The 15,433-nt window shown below is 47.6% G+C and overlaps 1 protein-coding gene across 1 annotated transcript; it reads left to right on the plus strand.

Annotated features, from left to right (window-relative positions):
* The first annotated feature begins 470 nt into the window (after positions 1-470).
* LOC108156867 (protein fork head) lies at positions 471-4,924 on the plus strand. The gene is given in 1 exon segment (XM_017288595.2): positions 471-4,924. A coding segment is annotated over 1 exon segment (1,983 nt). The 5' UTR covers positions 471-1,402; the 3' UTR covers positions 3,386-4,924.
* The last annotated feature ends 10,509 nt before the right edge of the window (positions 4,925-15,433 follow it).

Raw genomic sequence — 15,433 nt, forward strand, 5'->3', positions numbered from 1 at the left:
TGCGGATGAGCGTGCGAGTGGAAGCGGGAGCGAGCGATTATTGATCGCATTAGTGGAAAATCGTTAACTGTAACATGGCGTCGCTCAGGTCCAGGCCCGGGCCCTGGCATTAGGCGCTATCTGTGTATGTGTGTGTGTGTGTTAGTATAAGTGTATGAGTGCAATGCAGCTGCTCCATATCGCATGAGAGGGCGTTTCTTGCTCTTTCGCTGCTTACGTTGGCCACGCCCCCGTCCGACTATCAGTTGTCGTGGCAACCCGCGTCCGCTAACTGCTCTGTTGATCCAAGAGCCGCGTTCCGGCCAATGCGCTTGCGCCGCTCCGAGCGGTGTGTGCGTAAGAGAGCGAGAGCCTGTCATTGGCAAGGCCTCAGCAAGCGACGGTGGTTGTAGTTGTAGTTGTTTCGGGGTGTGCCTGTGTGTGTGTGCTGGCCTCTGGGCCGTGGGTGAGAACGAGTCAGAGTTGTTGCTGCCACTGCCACACACTGCTGTCGACGTCGACGCTGGCATCGGCATCGGCACTTGAGCGCGGCTCGAACAATATTTGTTGGCAGCAAGCGCAAGCCAAATAGTAGACAAGCGTTCCCCTCTGCAAACAGTCACATTCAAGAGCTCAAGCCAAAGAGACACTCGAGCGGACCAGCAGCAGCGGCAGCAGCAGACTCAACCTCAGCATCAGCTACAGCTACAGCTCCATCTCTAGATACAGCCACAGCCACAGCCAGCAGCCAGCAGCAGTACTCAGCCTCATCCACAGCTTCAGTGGCCAAAAGCCAGCTAACAATTCACGTTCCACGTTCGTGCGTCGGTTTTTGTTGCGGCGCGGCGCAGGGCTCTGAGCAGCGGACAAAAAGAGAATTATAGTATTACAAAAAATAGAGCCATATTTGCCACGTTATTTTATTGCCAAATTTGCTTAAGGCATCAGGCGGGCCGGTCCACACAAATAAATTAATCAAAGTGTTTAGTGCACAAACAAAGCCAAATCTCAACAAAAAGAAAGAAAAGCTAAAACCCAAAACCAACAACAAACAACCAACAACCCACAACAGAGAGTAGAACTTTGAAGAAAGTGTCAAGTGCAGTGCACCACCCAAAAACATGCCACAAATAATTATCACATCAATAAATGCAGTGGTAGTGCATTGAACAAAAGATAATATATCATCAAATAATATAAAACAAAGCCCGATCGCAGATCGCAGAGCGAAAATTATCGGGAAAATTCGGCAAACCCAGCTATAGAACTTTTTTAATTTTCCGTTTTTTGTGCGCGTCCCTTGCACGCGTCAAACTTTCCCTCGCTTCTCCTGGGGACAGTGCGTCCGAAAGCCGGCAACATAACGGCGCAACTATTGAACAGCTTTCTGAAGGGTAGCCCCCACCAGACCACCATTGACATCATGCAGAAGCTCTACGCGGAGCCGCCGCCCAGCAGCGGCGCTCCGGTGAGCATGTCCTCTGGGGGCCCGCCGCCGAGTGGCCCTCCGCCCTCCAGCATCAACAACAACCCGAATCCCACCTCGAACGGCGGCAGCATGAGCCCGCTGGCCAGATCCGCCTACACAATGAACAGCATGGGAATCCCGGTGGGTGGCATGTCCTCGGTATCTCCCCAGGCGGCGGCCACCTTCGGCTCCAGTGTCCTCGACTCGGCGGCGGTGGCCAGCATGACCGGCAGCATGGGAGCGGCGGCTATGAATTCGATGGGCGGCAACTGCATGACCCCCAGCTCCATGAGCTACGCGAGCATGGGCTCTCCACTCGGGAACATGGGCGGCTGCATGGCCATGTCAGCGGCTAGCATGTCGGCGGCGGGCCTAAGCGGCAACTACGGTCCGATGCCGCCTGGATCGCGGGAAATGGAGACTGGCTCCCCCAACTCGCTGGGCAGATCGCGTGTGGACAAGCCGACGACCTACAGACGCAGCTACACGCACGCCAAGCCGCCGTACAGCTACATCTCCCTGATCACGATGGCCATACAGAATAATCCGACGCGGATGCTCACTCTGTCGGAGATTTACCAGTTCATCATGGACCTGTTCCCCTTCTACAGGCAGAACCAGCAGCGCTGGCAGAACTCCATCCGGCACTCGCTGAGCTTCAACGACTGCTTCGTGAAGATTCCACGGACGCCTGATAAGCCTGGCAAGGGATCCTTCTGGACACTGCATCCCGACTCCGGGAATATGTTCGAGAACGGATGCTACTTGCGGCGCCAGAAGCGTTTCAAGGACGAGAAGAAGGAGGCCATTCGGCAGCTGCACAAGAGTCCGTCGCACAGCAGCCTGGAGGCGACCAGTCCGGGAAAGAAGGACCACGAGGACTCGCACCACATGCACCACCATCACCACAGCCGACTGGAGCACCACCAGCACCACAAGGAAGCGGGCGGAGCGTCTCTGGCCGGAGTGAATGTATTGAGTGCGGCGCACAGCAAGGATGCGGAGGCCCTGGCAATGCTCCATGCCAACGCGGAGCTCTGCCTGGGACAGCAGCCACAGCACGTGCCGACGCACCACCACCACCAGCACCACCAGCTGCAGCAGGAGGAGCTGTCGGCCATGATGGCCAACCGGTGCCACCCGTCGCTGATCAGCGACTACCACTCGTCGATGCATCCACTGAAACAGGAGCCCTCAGGCTACACTCCCTCCAGCCACCCATTCTCCATCAATCGCCTGCTGCCCACAGAGTCCAAGGCGGACATCAAGATGTACGATATGAGCCAGTACGCCGGTTACAACGCCCTCAGCCCGCTGACCAACTCACACGCTGCCTTAGGCCAGGACTCGTACTACCAGAGCCTCGGCTACCACGCGCCCGCCGGCACTACGAGCTTGTGACACCACCAGTACCCCTTAGCTTAAGGGCGCGCGGAGCAGATGCTGCGCTCGCAGCAGCAGCAGCACTTGCAGCAGCACCACCAGCAGCAGCAGGCGGCGCAGCAACTGACATCCGCTTCAAATACCACACCAACCACAGCACCCAAGGCCAGCAGCAAGTCAGGATCGGGTTCGGGTTCAGGCTCCGGATCGGGCTCAGGCTCAGGCTCGGGATCAGTCTCCGCATCGGCATTGGCCACTGCCTCAGCATCGGTCGTTAATTACTCCCAGAAGCTGCAGCAGCAGCAACAGCAGCAACAACAGCAGCAGCAGCAACACCAACAGCATCAGCAACAGCTGTTGCACAGCCAGCTCTCGGCGGAGCTGCAGGAGGACTCCTCGAACATCACCAGCGACCTCAGCGAGGAGCAACTGCAGCACCAGGCGGCACAGCAGCAGTACAACAATTACCAGCAGTACGCGGCGGCCGCCAGCTACCGGAACTGGAATCACAGCCTCACGTTCAATGGAGCCGCCGCCCTGCAGAACCTCCTGTAGCCCTGGCCCCGCACAAGCGGCGGCTTTGTGGCACCCAAGGGCATGGGCATGGGCCTGTCAATTAGCGAGTGCAGTTCCACTGGCTTTTAGCACCTGGGCGCATCCTTTGAGCACGTGAGTAGCCAGCCAGCCAGGGTTAGGATCGAGATCAGGTTCGGGCCCACACACTTGTACATAGACCCATCGAACCCTACTACTGCTAGCACTGTCTTAGCCTTTGCCTTTATGTTTTTTCCTTTCCTTTCCAATACCCGGTGTATCGTTCTGTTGGGGAATCCAAGAAACAAGAAAAAAGTGATGTAGTTGTAAGTGCAGCGATCGGGGGCACCAATCCAATGTGGCTGCCCCCGTGCTCTAAGAACTTTTGTTAAAATTTTATGTTCTTTTGCTAATACAAAAATATAATTCCGTGCCATTTGTTTTCGTTGTCGAAACAAGCAATAACAATCAAAGCGGTTAAAACTACAAATTTAAACATTTTAAATGTAACACAGAGAAGGAGAGAGAGGATGGTAGGGATACTATCCTTAGGGAGAGAGAGTGAGCTTAGCGGGATCGTGTGTAATGTTCTGTCAGAAACGCTAAAACTAAACTAAAATGTCCCAAATAGAAACGCAAATACAAATACTAAGTGAAACCTTTATCCAAAGGCAATCGAATTCGAATCGCAAATGATCAAAAACCAAAAAACTAAGCCCTATATCATCATATATTCAGCAGTCCAGCAAAAAACCCTAAGAATCTTCAAAATACAACAAGAAATCTGGCCATGCATAGGAAACGTCACGTCTTATACTATATAATTTATGAAAAATTGTCATTTATATACACACATACGAGAATATCCACGGATCGGGTATGTGCAGATATATCAGACTTCATTTACATTTACATTGTGTGTCTTCTGTTGTTGTACGAATTCGTTAGGCTTAGGCATTTTGTAAATAATCTATAAATAGTACGTATTCCTAAGAGAGAGAACCCAACCCCCCACTAAAACCCTCCCCCCCCTCCACCAACAACAATTTTAAACTAACTTGAGAATTAATCAAATTGTATGAAACTATGCCACACCCTCAGACTCTCACACACACACACACACATGAAATAAAATTAAACATATATAAATATTGTATAGCATTTAACATTTAATTAGCATAAATAACGAAGGCAGCACGCAAAAACAGAAAAAATGGTAAAAGCATAAAAAAAGAAAAGAATATGAGAATGCAATTATTATTCAATAATTTTTAATATTAGTTATATTGTGCGTAAAGTATGAAAAAATTATAAAAAGACACATTTTTACATTGAGCTAAGCTAATTAATTAAACTTGATAAAAAAAAATAGTTTAAATATGAAAAAACACACTGAAACAAATGAAATTTATTGTAAAATAAATACAATATGAAATTCAATAAATGTCAAAGCAAGAATTAAAATCCAAACTCTAAAGCTAGTTAAAATTAATACTATTATAAATCATGCAAAACAAAAACCACAGCAACAAACCGACTATTTTAATGTTTGAAATACATGAAAAAAGTAAAAAAAAAATTATAAATTAGTTTTAATTTCCCAGGCAATCAAAGCAATACCTACCTTTGTTGACATAAACAACTGACCTCCAACAATCATTTCTATATTGATTGGGCTGGCCTCCGTCTCCCGGTCCTATCTACGGGCATGGTATCGATGCAGCAAATTGAACGACCGATAGTGGTTCCGAGAGGTGTCATCCCTATCTTATCGCTACCCAGATGCAGAGTGCAGTTTTTCCCAGTTTTCCGTTGTTTTCCGTTGATAAACCCCGCTCTTATCGCCCTGAACTCATAAATTGCAACGGAACAAGAAGGTAAACAGCCACGTCCCAGACCTGACTAACCCATCTCAACCCAACCCCAGTTTCAGTCCCAGTCCCAGTCATACTTCCAGTCACCTATCCCTCTTCTTTTGGTTCTGTTCTGTTTGCTTTCTAGTAATATAAAGAGAGGAATATACGATACGATACCCTATCATGGACCTTATCTCTGTTTTATGTATATATGTATGTATATACTCCGACAACTACAGCCTGATCAGTCGCATTTCCCCCCTGGTAGGGCGACAGTTACAACCTATCCAACGTTGATTATCATCGGTGTGATTCATTTGAAAGAATCTATGGTTCCAGAATTCTCGGACCTGGGCCTGGTAGCCAGAGGCATTAAAATTTCACCAACAGTTCATTTATCTGGTCGCTGCAGACCCCGCGAATGTTTAACAAGCTGTTGTCTTTTTTAATTAAGCAGGAAGGTCACCATTTTTATATACCGACAGATATCTATATACATTTTATATGTGGGCAACTTGCTTTAATACATTTTTTATGGCCTCTACCATGGGTAGAACAGCACTGTTCCATAAAGAGCGCGCTTTGTTGTTCGTCAGGGGCTTGGGACTTGGTCGGGGAGTAGGTCTGTCTGTCCCTGCAATTCTGACTGGGACTCGGTCTGTGTCTGGGTCTCGCTTTGGAAGCGACAACAAAATGGCGCTTGGTTTGTTGTCGCTTCAATTTCGATTTTTCCTTGACATTGTGACTGTCAGCATTTTGTTAGAGTTCCTTCATTTTACTCCCGCAAACAACCCCATCTGTGTGCGGGGCTTACGAGATCTGTGTCTTGGGGTTGGTTCGGCTAAACCGACAACCCACCCAAAAACACCCAAGCCACCCACTCAACCGCGCCACCCCCCATTTCCAGTTCCAGTTGTCGACAATTTATATATCGATGCCTTAATGCCAGACATGCGCGCTGAAGACGCTCAATGGGGGGGATAGCGATGGTATGGTGGTGTTCCGAGTTTGTTGAGCTCTCCAGACAAGCCAGAACCAGCCATGTCCTCCCATATCTACTCATAAATGCCACCCACACGGCTCGCCGCCGCTTGTGAGCGACCCGACCCCATCAATATGTAATTATTCTGTCGAAGACAGATTTAAAATTCCATTTTCAACAAACAACAAGTTCGGGTTAAACTTTTTACAACTTCCCAAAACAAAACCATTAGGAAATTGGCAGAGCAGAGTGTACAATTTGTCATGACATTTTGTTGGTCATTAAACATTGATGATGGCCAGAGTCAGAGTTTTATTGAAACACGAGTAATCATCGCATGTCTATGACCTCGGTGCACTCTCCCTTTTCATTCCCTATATCCAATGTGTGTTATATACTCGAATTGTATTATTGACAAAACATAGAAATTAGTCAAAAAAAAGTTGTAAATTTAATTTTTAGTTAAAAATTTCATACATCCGAAATTCAGCTCGGTTTCCGTTCAGTAGGGATTGTGGCAGGAAATTTGCGAGTAAATCCAGTCCGGGCCGGCCGAGGGCTTGAGGTTTTACGGCTGCTGTTCTGCTGCTAATAAAGAACCACAATCTTGTAGTAATTTTCTAATGGAATATTTAATTTTAAAACGAGACACAGCCGGGTTTGGGGTTGTGGGTGTGGGGCCTGAAAGGAGTGGAGATGCTGCCACGTAGAAAAATGGTCGGGCAACGCAACCCTTTTTTCCTTTGCTGCAGGAACAGCATGGAGCAGCAGCGGCTTATGCCGGATGGATACACAGGAAGTAGTAGTGCCTTTGGTAGCCTCCATTGCCAGCCCCATCTGGCATTTTCCTCACTCTCGCTCTGCTTCCTTTCCCCATGGTGGCAGTCAAAGACAGCGCCACGTAGCAATGGCGGAGGCAGGAAGGCAGTGTGGCAACGTGGTTGTCGCTGCAGGGGCAGCATCCGCTCGGATTGCTGGCTGGTTGGATGGTTGGATGGTTGGACCCCCATGGACCCGCCTCTCTGAGAGCTCCACTCGCTTTGTGCACTGCTTTTTCATTATAATAATACTTTGTAATTAGGTTTTCGAAAGTTAATTAAAATTCGGTTATGAAAGCGGAAACTTTCTCATGAACGCTTCCGGTTATAAAAACGCATGAAGGGGGTTCGCTAGGGGTTGTTGGGTCTTTGGGGGTAGGATAGGTGGTGTGCTGGTTGGCGATTGGGAGAGGGTTCTGGCTCTGGGGCTCGGTTAGGCAAATGGAAAATGGGAAAATGCTTCAAAAAAGGATTTTCGGTCTCCGGTTGAGCTGCAGCCAGAGACAGACATAGAATAAAAGATGGAAATGTACGAGTAAAAGACGAGTACTGCTCCAAAAACAGAACCAGCGAGAGGGGTAGACACAGAACAGAGAAGCAGTGAGAAAAGGGAAGAGAATGTAGGGGAGGAGAGACAGCGGCATGGCTCTCAACTTTGTTTCGAGGAAATTTTTGTGCAAACATTTCTCTGAAATTAAAAAATACATATTATATTTTAATGAGCAAAATGGCTACCAACGCGCCATCGCAGTGGTTCTTTCTCCTCTTTTCGCTGGTGTTGGTGCCTGTAGCTGTTGCTGTTGTCACGTTTAATGCGAACCGCGCCCAGTCGCAAGGTTGTTCCCAACATTGCGAACGGGATAATTAAAATGATGACTTGAAAATAAATTGCTGTTATCTCTGACCAACAGGCTGGCTGCCTGTCGTAGAGCCAGGGACAGAAACGGAGACAGGGCCGGGCCCAAACCAAAGCCAGAGCCAGATACGACCCCACCCAAAACCGTTGCTGGTTGTCGATGACACGTCGATGTCGACAGCGCCACATCATTATGTACGGGGGAGCGGGCAGCCGGCAGTACGGGTACACGTCCGGGTAAGTTCTACCGCTCATTGTCCTCCGTTTGGTGTCGCCCACTTACACTGAAAATAAATTATTCTAAAATCGGGAATAAATATACATGCGAAACAACAAAAAAAGCAAAAACAATCGAATACTATTCATGTTATTTGTAACATATGCACGTTAACCAACCTGTAAAAAACTTCTATCAAGATTATTTTATCAGCCTTCCGAATCTTATATTAGTTTTTAGGTGAAGATTTCATTACTAAATTCGTATATAAAGTCGTGAAACATTTTGAAACTAGTTTTGGAAACTTGCTATTGGGTTTCCTGTTTTCCCTCAGTGTTCTGGCATTCCCTTCGGTTTCTGTGTGTGTGCTCTATCAGCGCCTGCCGCTGCTGCGTGCTTGAGAACGACACTTACGGATTAGGCCGGCAGCAGCAGAAACAGCAATACAGTCGGAGCCGCATCAGGAGTAGCAGCGGGTCGAGCTGACAAGTGGCCGCCTTCCGCCCGGTTGTCCTTTTGGCCGGTTGTCCGTGCAGCCGTCGACGTGCCTCTGACTGTTGCTGCATTGTGCTCTGTGTTTATCTAAAACATTCCACACATAATTAGCAACAAAGCTCCACTCCACCCTCCTCATCGTTGTGCTCTTCTTGCAGCAAATTGAAATTAATCCGCGAAACCTTACGCTCGAAAATGCGGGCACGTGTCTGCCGTAAAGATTCCCTGGTCAGACATGGACCACGGCACGCGCCGTCCATCTCTCTCTTCCAGCTTTCTCCCGGCAATCAAAACATTACAAATCTCTTCGGGTTGGGTGTGAAATTTTGCAGGGCATTATCTGAAAACATCCTGCCATACGTTTTTCGCCGATATCTTGGACGAGTACGAGTACTCTTGCTCGTATCTGTATCTGATGGTGATGGCCGGCAACAGCGAGCTTAGCTGCAACGCCAACGCATTAATCACGTTTCGGCATGTGGCAGTAGATGGGGGCACGGGCATTAAGTGGGAGTGTGGATAGTGGGTGGGCAGGCAGCCATTTGTGGTTGGTTGTGGGGTGACAGTGACTGATGTGCAGGCGGAGCAGGGGGCGGCGGCTTATCGATTGGCAGCTCCGACACACCTTTATCGGGGAACAGCAGCCCATTCGATTGGATGAAATTTCAGACGACCCCAACAACAGCAACGCTGCTAATAATCAAATTGTGTTTTGACAGGCCAACGACGAGGTCTTCGAGTGGCATGAGTGACTCATTAGGAGCTGAAGATGATGAATGAATGGGAGAGTGCTTGGTCTGCTAAAAATAACCATTATGGGGAGCCGAAAGATATGCTCAAAGAGTATTTATGTATCTATAGAAGCATCACTGGAAACCGGGGAGTATACTACAAACGAGTCCTTGCTTATCAAAGCCATTTGATTGAGGAGTTCCCTGTGTAAAATGCAAACCAACCATCCATTTTCATTTCGTGTTGATTATTTATTTTTATTTTAATTAAAACTCGCAACAGAATGCACTCTAGAATATTTTCAATTTAAATGCAATTAAGTTAATGCAAGCCTCCACAAACAGTTGCATTTACGGTTGGGTTGCACACTGGCACGAGGGATAAAATATATGTACGAATACTCGTATAAGCCTAGCATTTGGCATTTGGCAAAAATCAAATCAGAATCTCCTACTAAATTAAATTCATTTATTTGGAAATCTATTTGCATACGCAGGCGAAATTAATGTGAAATCATCGGCAGAGGAGCAGAATTTTAGCAGGATCCTGCATATCGATAGCGATGGCTGGCAACCGCTTCCGGTGCGGCTAGCGGAAACGGACATGGTCATGGCGCTTCCCCATCACCATTCTCCTTCCTGCTGTTGCTGCTGCTGCTTTTCGTTGTTTGCGGAAAACGCCTGACTGCATCAACGAATGAATGAGTGAGTGAATGGACGAGTGAGTGATTGAATGCGAGCACGGAGAACAACAAGAATAAACAAATTTGGAGCACAGGCAACAATTTTCATGCAATCTAATTCACAATTAATGACAAATTCCCTGCCACTTACGAGTCTCTGCGGCATCACTGTGTGTGCCTGTGTATCTGTGCTTGTGTGCGAAAATATTTGCACAATAATTAATTGAATAATGTCAATAAATTTTCAACACATTTCCACACACCCATACACACACAGAAAGGAGAGTGAAACTTTTCATGCCCACTCGCTCACACTCACACATGTCCTGGTAGAGGACAAACACATTTGCGTACGGATGAGGAGGAGCAGCAAGCAGTCCGCTGGACCATTTCAAAGTTGGGACAATGCTCGAAACTGGACAAGTTTGTCTGCTGCCCGGATGCTCCGGTCGCCGTCTCCGGCTCCGGTTCTGGCCATGGCATACATAGCTCTCCGGTTCTGGCCATGGCTCTGGCCGTAGCACTGGCTCTCGCTCGGATGGTGGTGGTGATGGTGCGATTAGGCGAAACGAATCAACAAATCAACACACTCAGCAAATTCGTCAGCAGGATGCGGATGCCTTCGCTGCTTCTGGTGCTGCTGCTCTGCTGCTGCTGCTGGTGCACATTGTGTCTCATTTCCATTTTCAGGAGCGGCAGCAGACGACGTCGACTGTTCAAAAGTTTGTCTTTCAATTTCGAAAATGGTATTTGTCAAGTGGGCGCCACACCCTCCCCCCCTCTATATGTTGGGCTTTCAGATTTGCATAGCTCAGCAGGGGAGCAGAAACACTGGCAGTGGCAATGGAAATGGCAGGGGCAGTGGCAGGCATCTTTGCCGTCATGACCCATTCGGATCGTAGGTTCCATGTGTGCCCTTCAAATGGCTCAAGTGCTGTAGAGGAACAGCCAGCCCCAGGGCCCACAACCAGAGCCAGAGCTGACACACTGCCCCAATTTCATGAGTTTTTCCTTATTTGTGACTCTCAAAAGCATCCGATTTGGTAAACTTAACTTAAGGGAACTCCAAATACATGCATTGGGTGTTACAATGATTAAAAATTATTCAATTTATTTTGATTGTTGCAAATGTTTGCCATCACATTCGGATTGGGATTCGGAACCGGATTCAGAAATTGACAGCTCAAAGGTGAATGCATTTGGCAGCGCATCCCTTTGCCCGCCAGGCTCAGCACTGCCATTGATCCATTCATGAATAGAGACAGACAGAACAACAGACCAGAGCCTATCTGGCCTGAGAATATTCAGAGTCCATAGGATCCTTTCGTCCTGTCGATTGTTTAGCCAGCTAAGCCATCAAAACAAAAACCATTCATCCGCAGAGACAGAAACAGAGAGAGGAAGAATCTTTAACCAATAAAGAAAACAGGATAAGCCATCATTTCCGAATTGCAAGTCAAAAAGATTTAAGCAGGCGGAATTCCCCGCAACACATCAAATGAGCAGCAATCGGCATTTGGCATTCGGTATTCCACAAATGGCAAATGGAAATGCACTTTTTTAGTCATCTGTTCGAGTGGAGTGCCCCGAGTGTGTGCTCAAACAGTTTTTCTGGCCAATTGAGCAGCAGTGCGAGTAATACAACAATGCCAATACATATGCGCCATAGAGTCATAGCCATATTCAGAACTACAGGCGATGTTGGCGATGGTGATGGTGGCACCCCCGCTGCAAAGCTTACCGCAACACATGTAAACGTCAAGTCGGGCCAAATCCTCTGTAATTGATCGCCGCATGGAGCGAAGCTTACCGACTGTCGCCGCGGGTGCAATCCTAATAAAAAATCCCATACCCGCCGCAGCCGCAGCCGTAGCCGTACCCTCGGCACTGCTCAATGCTGCAGTGTCGCCAGTTTAGCTCCGCTTAAGTACCTGCCCTTACAATGGGCGCCCATTCATAAGGCGACTGTCAATCATGTCTAACCCGTCGACAGAGCGTCGCCAGCGTCTGGTTCTGCCTCAGAGCAGACCCAACCCCAGCGCCGCTGAATGCTGGCAGATGTTCTATGGCCCAAAAGTTTTTCTTTTGCTCGACTTTTAAACCTGACTGACATGCAAATCAAAATGACAGTCCTCACGCAGGCAGGTGCATGGCCCCAGGATCTCAACCTTTATAAATACATACATATACTAGATCTAACCGCCAGTCAAGTGCGGGCCAAGAGCCGTGCCAAATGCTAACAGCAGGTCAACTAGCAAGATCTTCAACCTTCAGAGGGACACCCACGACAGGCCGGGCCGGGCCATGCCAGGTTGTTGTTATCTCTGCTTAATGTGCCAATATTTTTACATGCTTAAAGCATGTTAAACAATTGTCGATGGTGATGTCGCCGCAATCGCAGCCCCTCGGGCCCCCAGAACTGACGACTAAATTAAGCCATTTGTCATAGCTTATTTTCACATATGCTGGCATTTAACACGCAGGTTCGGGCTCTGCTCCTCAGTCAGTGTTACAGCCGCAGTGTCAGCCTCAGCGTCAGCCTGGTGGTGACTCTCGCCTTTTGATTGGAAATACTTTGGCGTGGTAGTTCCTGCTCAGAGTTCCGGCTCTTCCTGTCCGGCATTAGAAAAACAGCAACAGAAATCCAATGAAAACAAACCGCCCATCAACACCCTCGAAATAAATTGCCTTGGCATGAAAGTGCCAGTGGGTGGGTGATGCTGATGCTGTCCTCCATCCTCCGTCCTCGGTTCTCGGTCTCCTTCTTGTTGTAGAAGGTCCTGCCCTCCCATTGCTCCGTTCAGTGTAGCATTTAATTGAAATGGGCGCGAGAGCATTTGTTTCTACATTCTATGCTCACTAGCCGCATTAAAGTGCTAATGCACTGTTGTTGTTTTTGGGCAGGATAGAACAGCACCGAGCAGCTTCAAGCAGAACAGGACCTCTACGACAGGACAACGTCAACCCCTAAAACTATAGAGCAACAAAACGCTCACTCCCGATTCACGAACAATCAACCCCGAATAATAGCAAGGATTATGCCATACATCAGCAGGGCTCAGGCCTGGGGTTTGTTCTCGGTCTGGTTCTGGTTCTGCGTTCGGCTCTAGGTCTGGGTCTCGACGAAGGCAGACCGAGAGGGCATTGTCCTAGTGGAATTGAACAACAAGAGAAATTTAGTGGTTAAACGAAAGTCGAAGAAGGGAATGCTCTTTCCAAATTGATTTTCGATGGGAGGAATTCTTATTCACGTATCAATTTAAATTATATAAATTCGTTATGGTATAGAAATATAAGCTCTCGATTCTTAGAACATTCAATCGTGAATGTATCTAGTAAACTTAACCAATATAGGTCACTAGAGGCAACCAAAGTACTTCACAATCTTATCTTTGTATGGAAATAATCCTATTTAGTATGGTTTACGTCCAAGTCCTATAACTAGTAAATGTGTACATATATGTGTACTTAGCAAAAAGAGTTTTCGGACTTTGACGGACTCTACTTTCAATCACATAATCTAACATTATTGAAGGGTATACAGATGTCTTCAAACACCGATCCTCCTTTCTCTCAGCAAGGGACGTTATAGCTGCCGATGCTTGGGCTCTCGTCATCATCGTCATCGTCATGTCCTGTCCCCGTCCCCTTCCCCAGTCCTGTGTCGTCTCGTCGGGTTTTGGTGTATGTTTTGAGGCTACAGATATCAGGGCAATAAAATAATTGCGACAATAAGCGTTTCATTATTCATTTGTGTGACTGCAAGGGGCGAACAATTTGTGAGCAGGTCGTCCCAGCAGGGGGAGGTGGAGGTGGAGATGGAGGCGGAGGCGTAGTGGCTTCAGGGCCGGGGTAGATGTGTCGATGACGGAGCACTGATTGCAGGGGTGGTGCCCATTCTATACCGTGCCCTGACCCGATCCGATGTTAATCCAACTGTGTTCGGTCTTCAGGGCTCTCATGCACATTGCCGTTTTAGCAGTTAATAGTTTGCCACGGCGGCTGAACTTTGATTTCCGTGCCAGCAATGAAAGGAAAGCCAGCAGGGGGTGTTAAACACCCGGCCGATGATCTTGATTTGATTACTGCGGCGTTAATACAATTGATAGTTGAGGCCGAAGAGGAGAGGAGGGAATCAGAATCAGGCTAATATGAAGCTGCGTATGGCCTTTTTTGTTGTGGCTTGTGTGAATGTTTTGTTGTTGCGGCTTAGCCGTCAAATTGCTGCAGTTGTTGATTGCTTTTTTATTTCGCCTTCGAATTACGACATTTGTTTTGTGTGCCAGCGGATTAGCCAACTTGGATTTCTGCTCTCCACAGTACTTACAAACACTTCACTTCGGGCTATGATAATTGCAGACATTTCTGCATAAAAACTTTTGCTATTAGCCACTCGCACTCTTTGGCTGCTACCAATTCCACTTGATTGGCCCTGGAAATGGCAGTTGTCTGGCAGTTCGCTTCCGCTTCCGCTTAATTGCCCGGATGCGTCCGTCTGGGCCTGGCTAAGAGTAAAGAAAACGGAAATCGCTGGAAATAATTATAATTGAGCGCTCAAAGACCGCATGAATTTTCAAGCGAACGATTTTTTCTTTTGCCGATTCGAAGGAGTTGCCGTAGGGCAAACAAGCATTGGGAAATTTCTTAATTGAGTTTGCATAATTAATGCAGGTAATTGTCCTTAAGGCTCAATTGAAATCGGAATCTTAAACTGAGTTTGCTTAGCCAATATGGAGATGATTGAAATGAGGCCAAGTCTAGTTTATCAGTGCACAAACCAGAAAGGATGAACGGAAAAAGGATTAAAGGGCTCTTTGTTTTTAGCCAGAAAGAATCGAACTTACAACTTTATACTTAATCGAGGTGTGAATGTCAATCACTTTCTTCTTGCATTTCTCTTTGAAAGCCTCTCTGTCTTCTGTCGGATATGTTGTCGGTAATAATTTTGTGTATATTTGCATTAACAAATGCACAGTCAAATCCGAAAATAAACACAAGCCAGCCGCCACCCATCAACTTGGCCAGAACCCTGCCGCCCGCTGTCTCTCTCTCTCTATCGCTCTTCGCGCCCTGTCTCTTTTAGACTCACATTCTGTGTACGCAACTACAATACATTCTCCAAATGCGCGCGCTACCTTGCGCTTGTTATTACAGCAAACAAATGAAAGTGAAAGCACAAATTTTGCAATGGCTTTTTTTGGGATTCTTTTTATAATACATATAGACAGGCCAGACGGATGAAGCGGGAGGAGAGAGAGGAGGGAAGAGACGGGCAGAGAGAGTCGTTGGGAGAGAGAGCAGAGTGCAGAGAAAAGCGCGACGTTCGTTCGCTTTGGTGCCAAAATTGCTTCCGAAATCAACCAAAAGCCAAACGACAGCCAGTGTTTATAGTAGTGGTAGTGTGTGTGTGTGTGTGTGTGTGGGGATAGCC

This window comes from Drosophila miranda, chromosome 2, assembly GCF_003369915.1.
Source record: "Drosophila miranda strain MSH22 chromosome 2, D.miranda_PacBio2.1, whole genome shotgun sequence".
Taxonomy (NCBI): Eukaryota; Metazoa; Arthropoda; class Insecta; order Diptera; family Drosophilidae; genus Drosophila; species Drosophila miranda.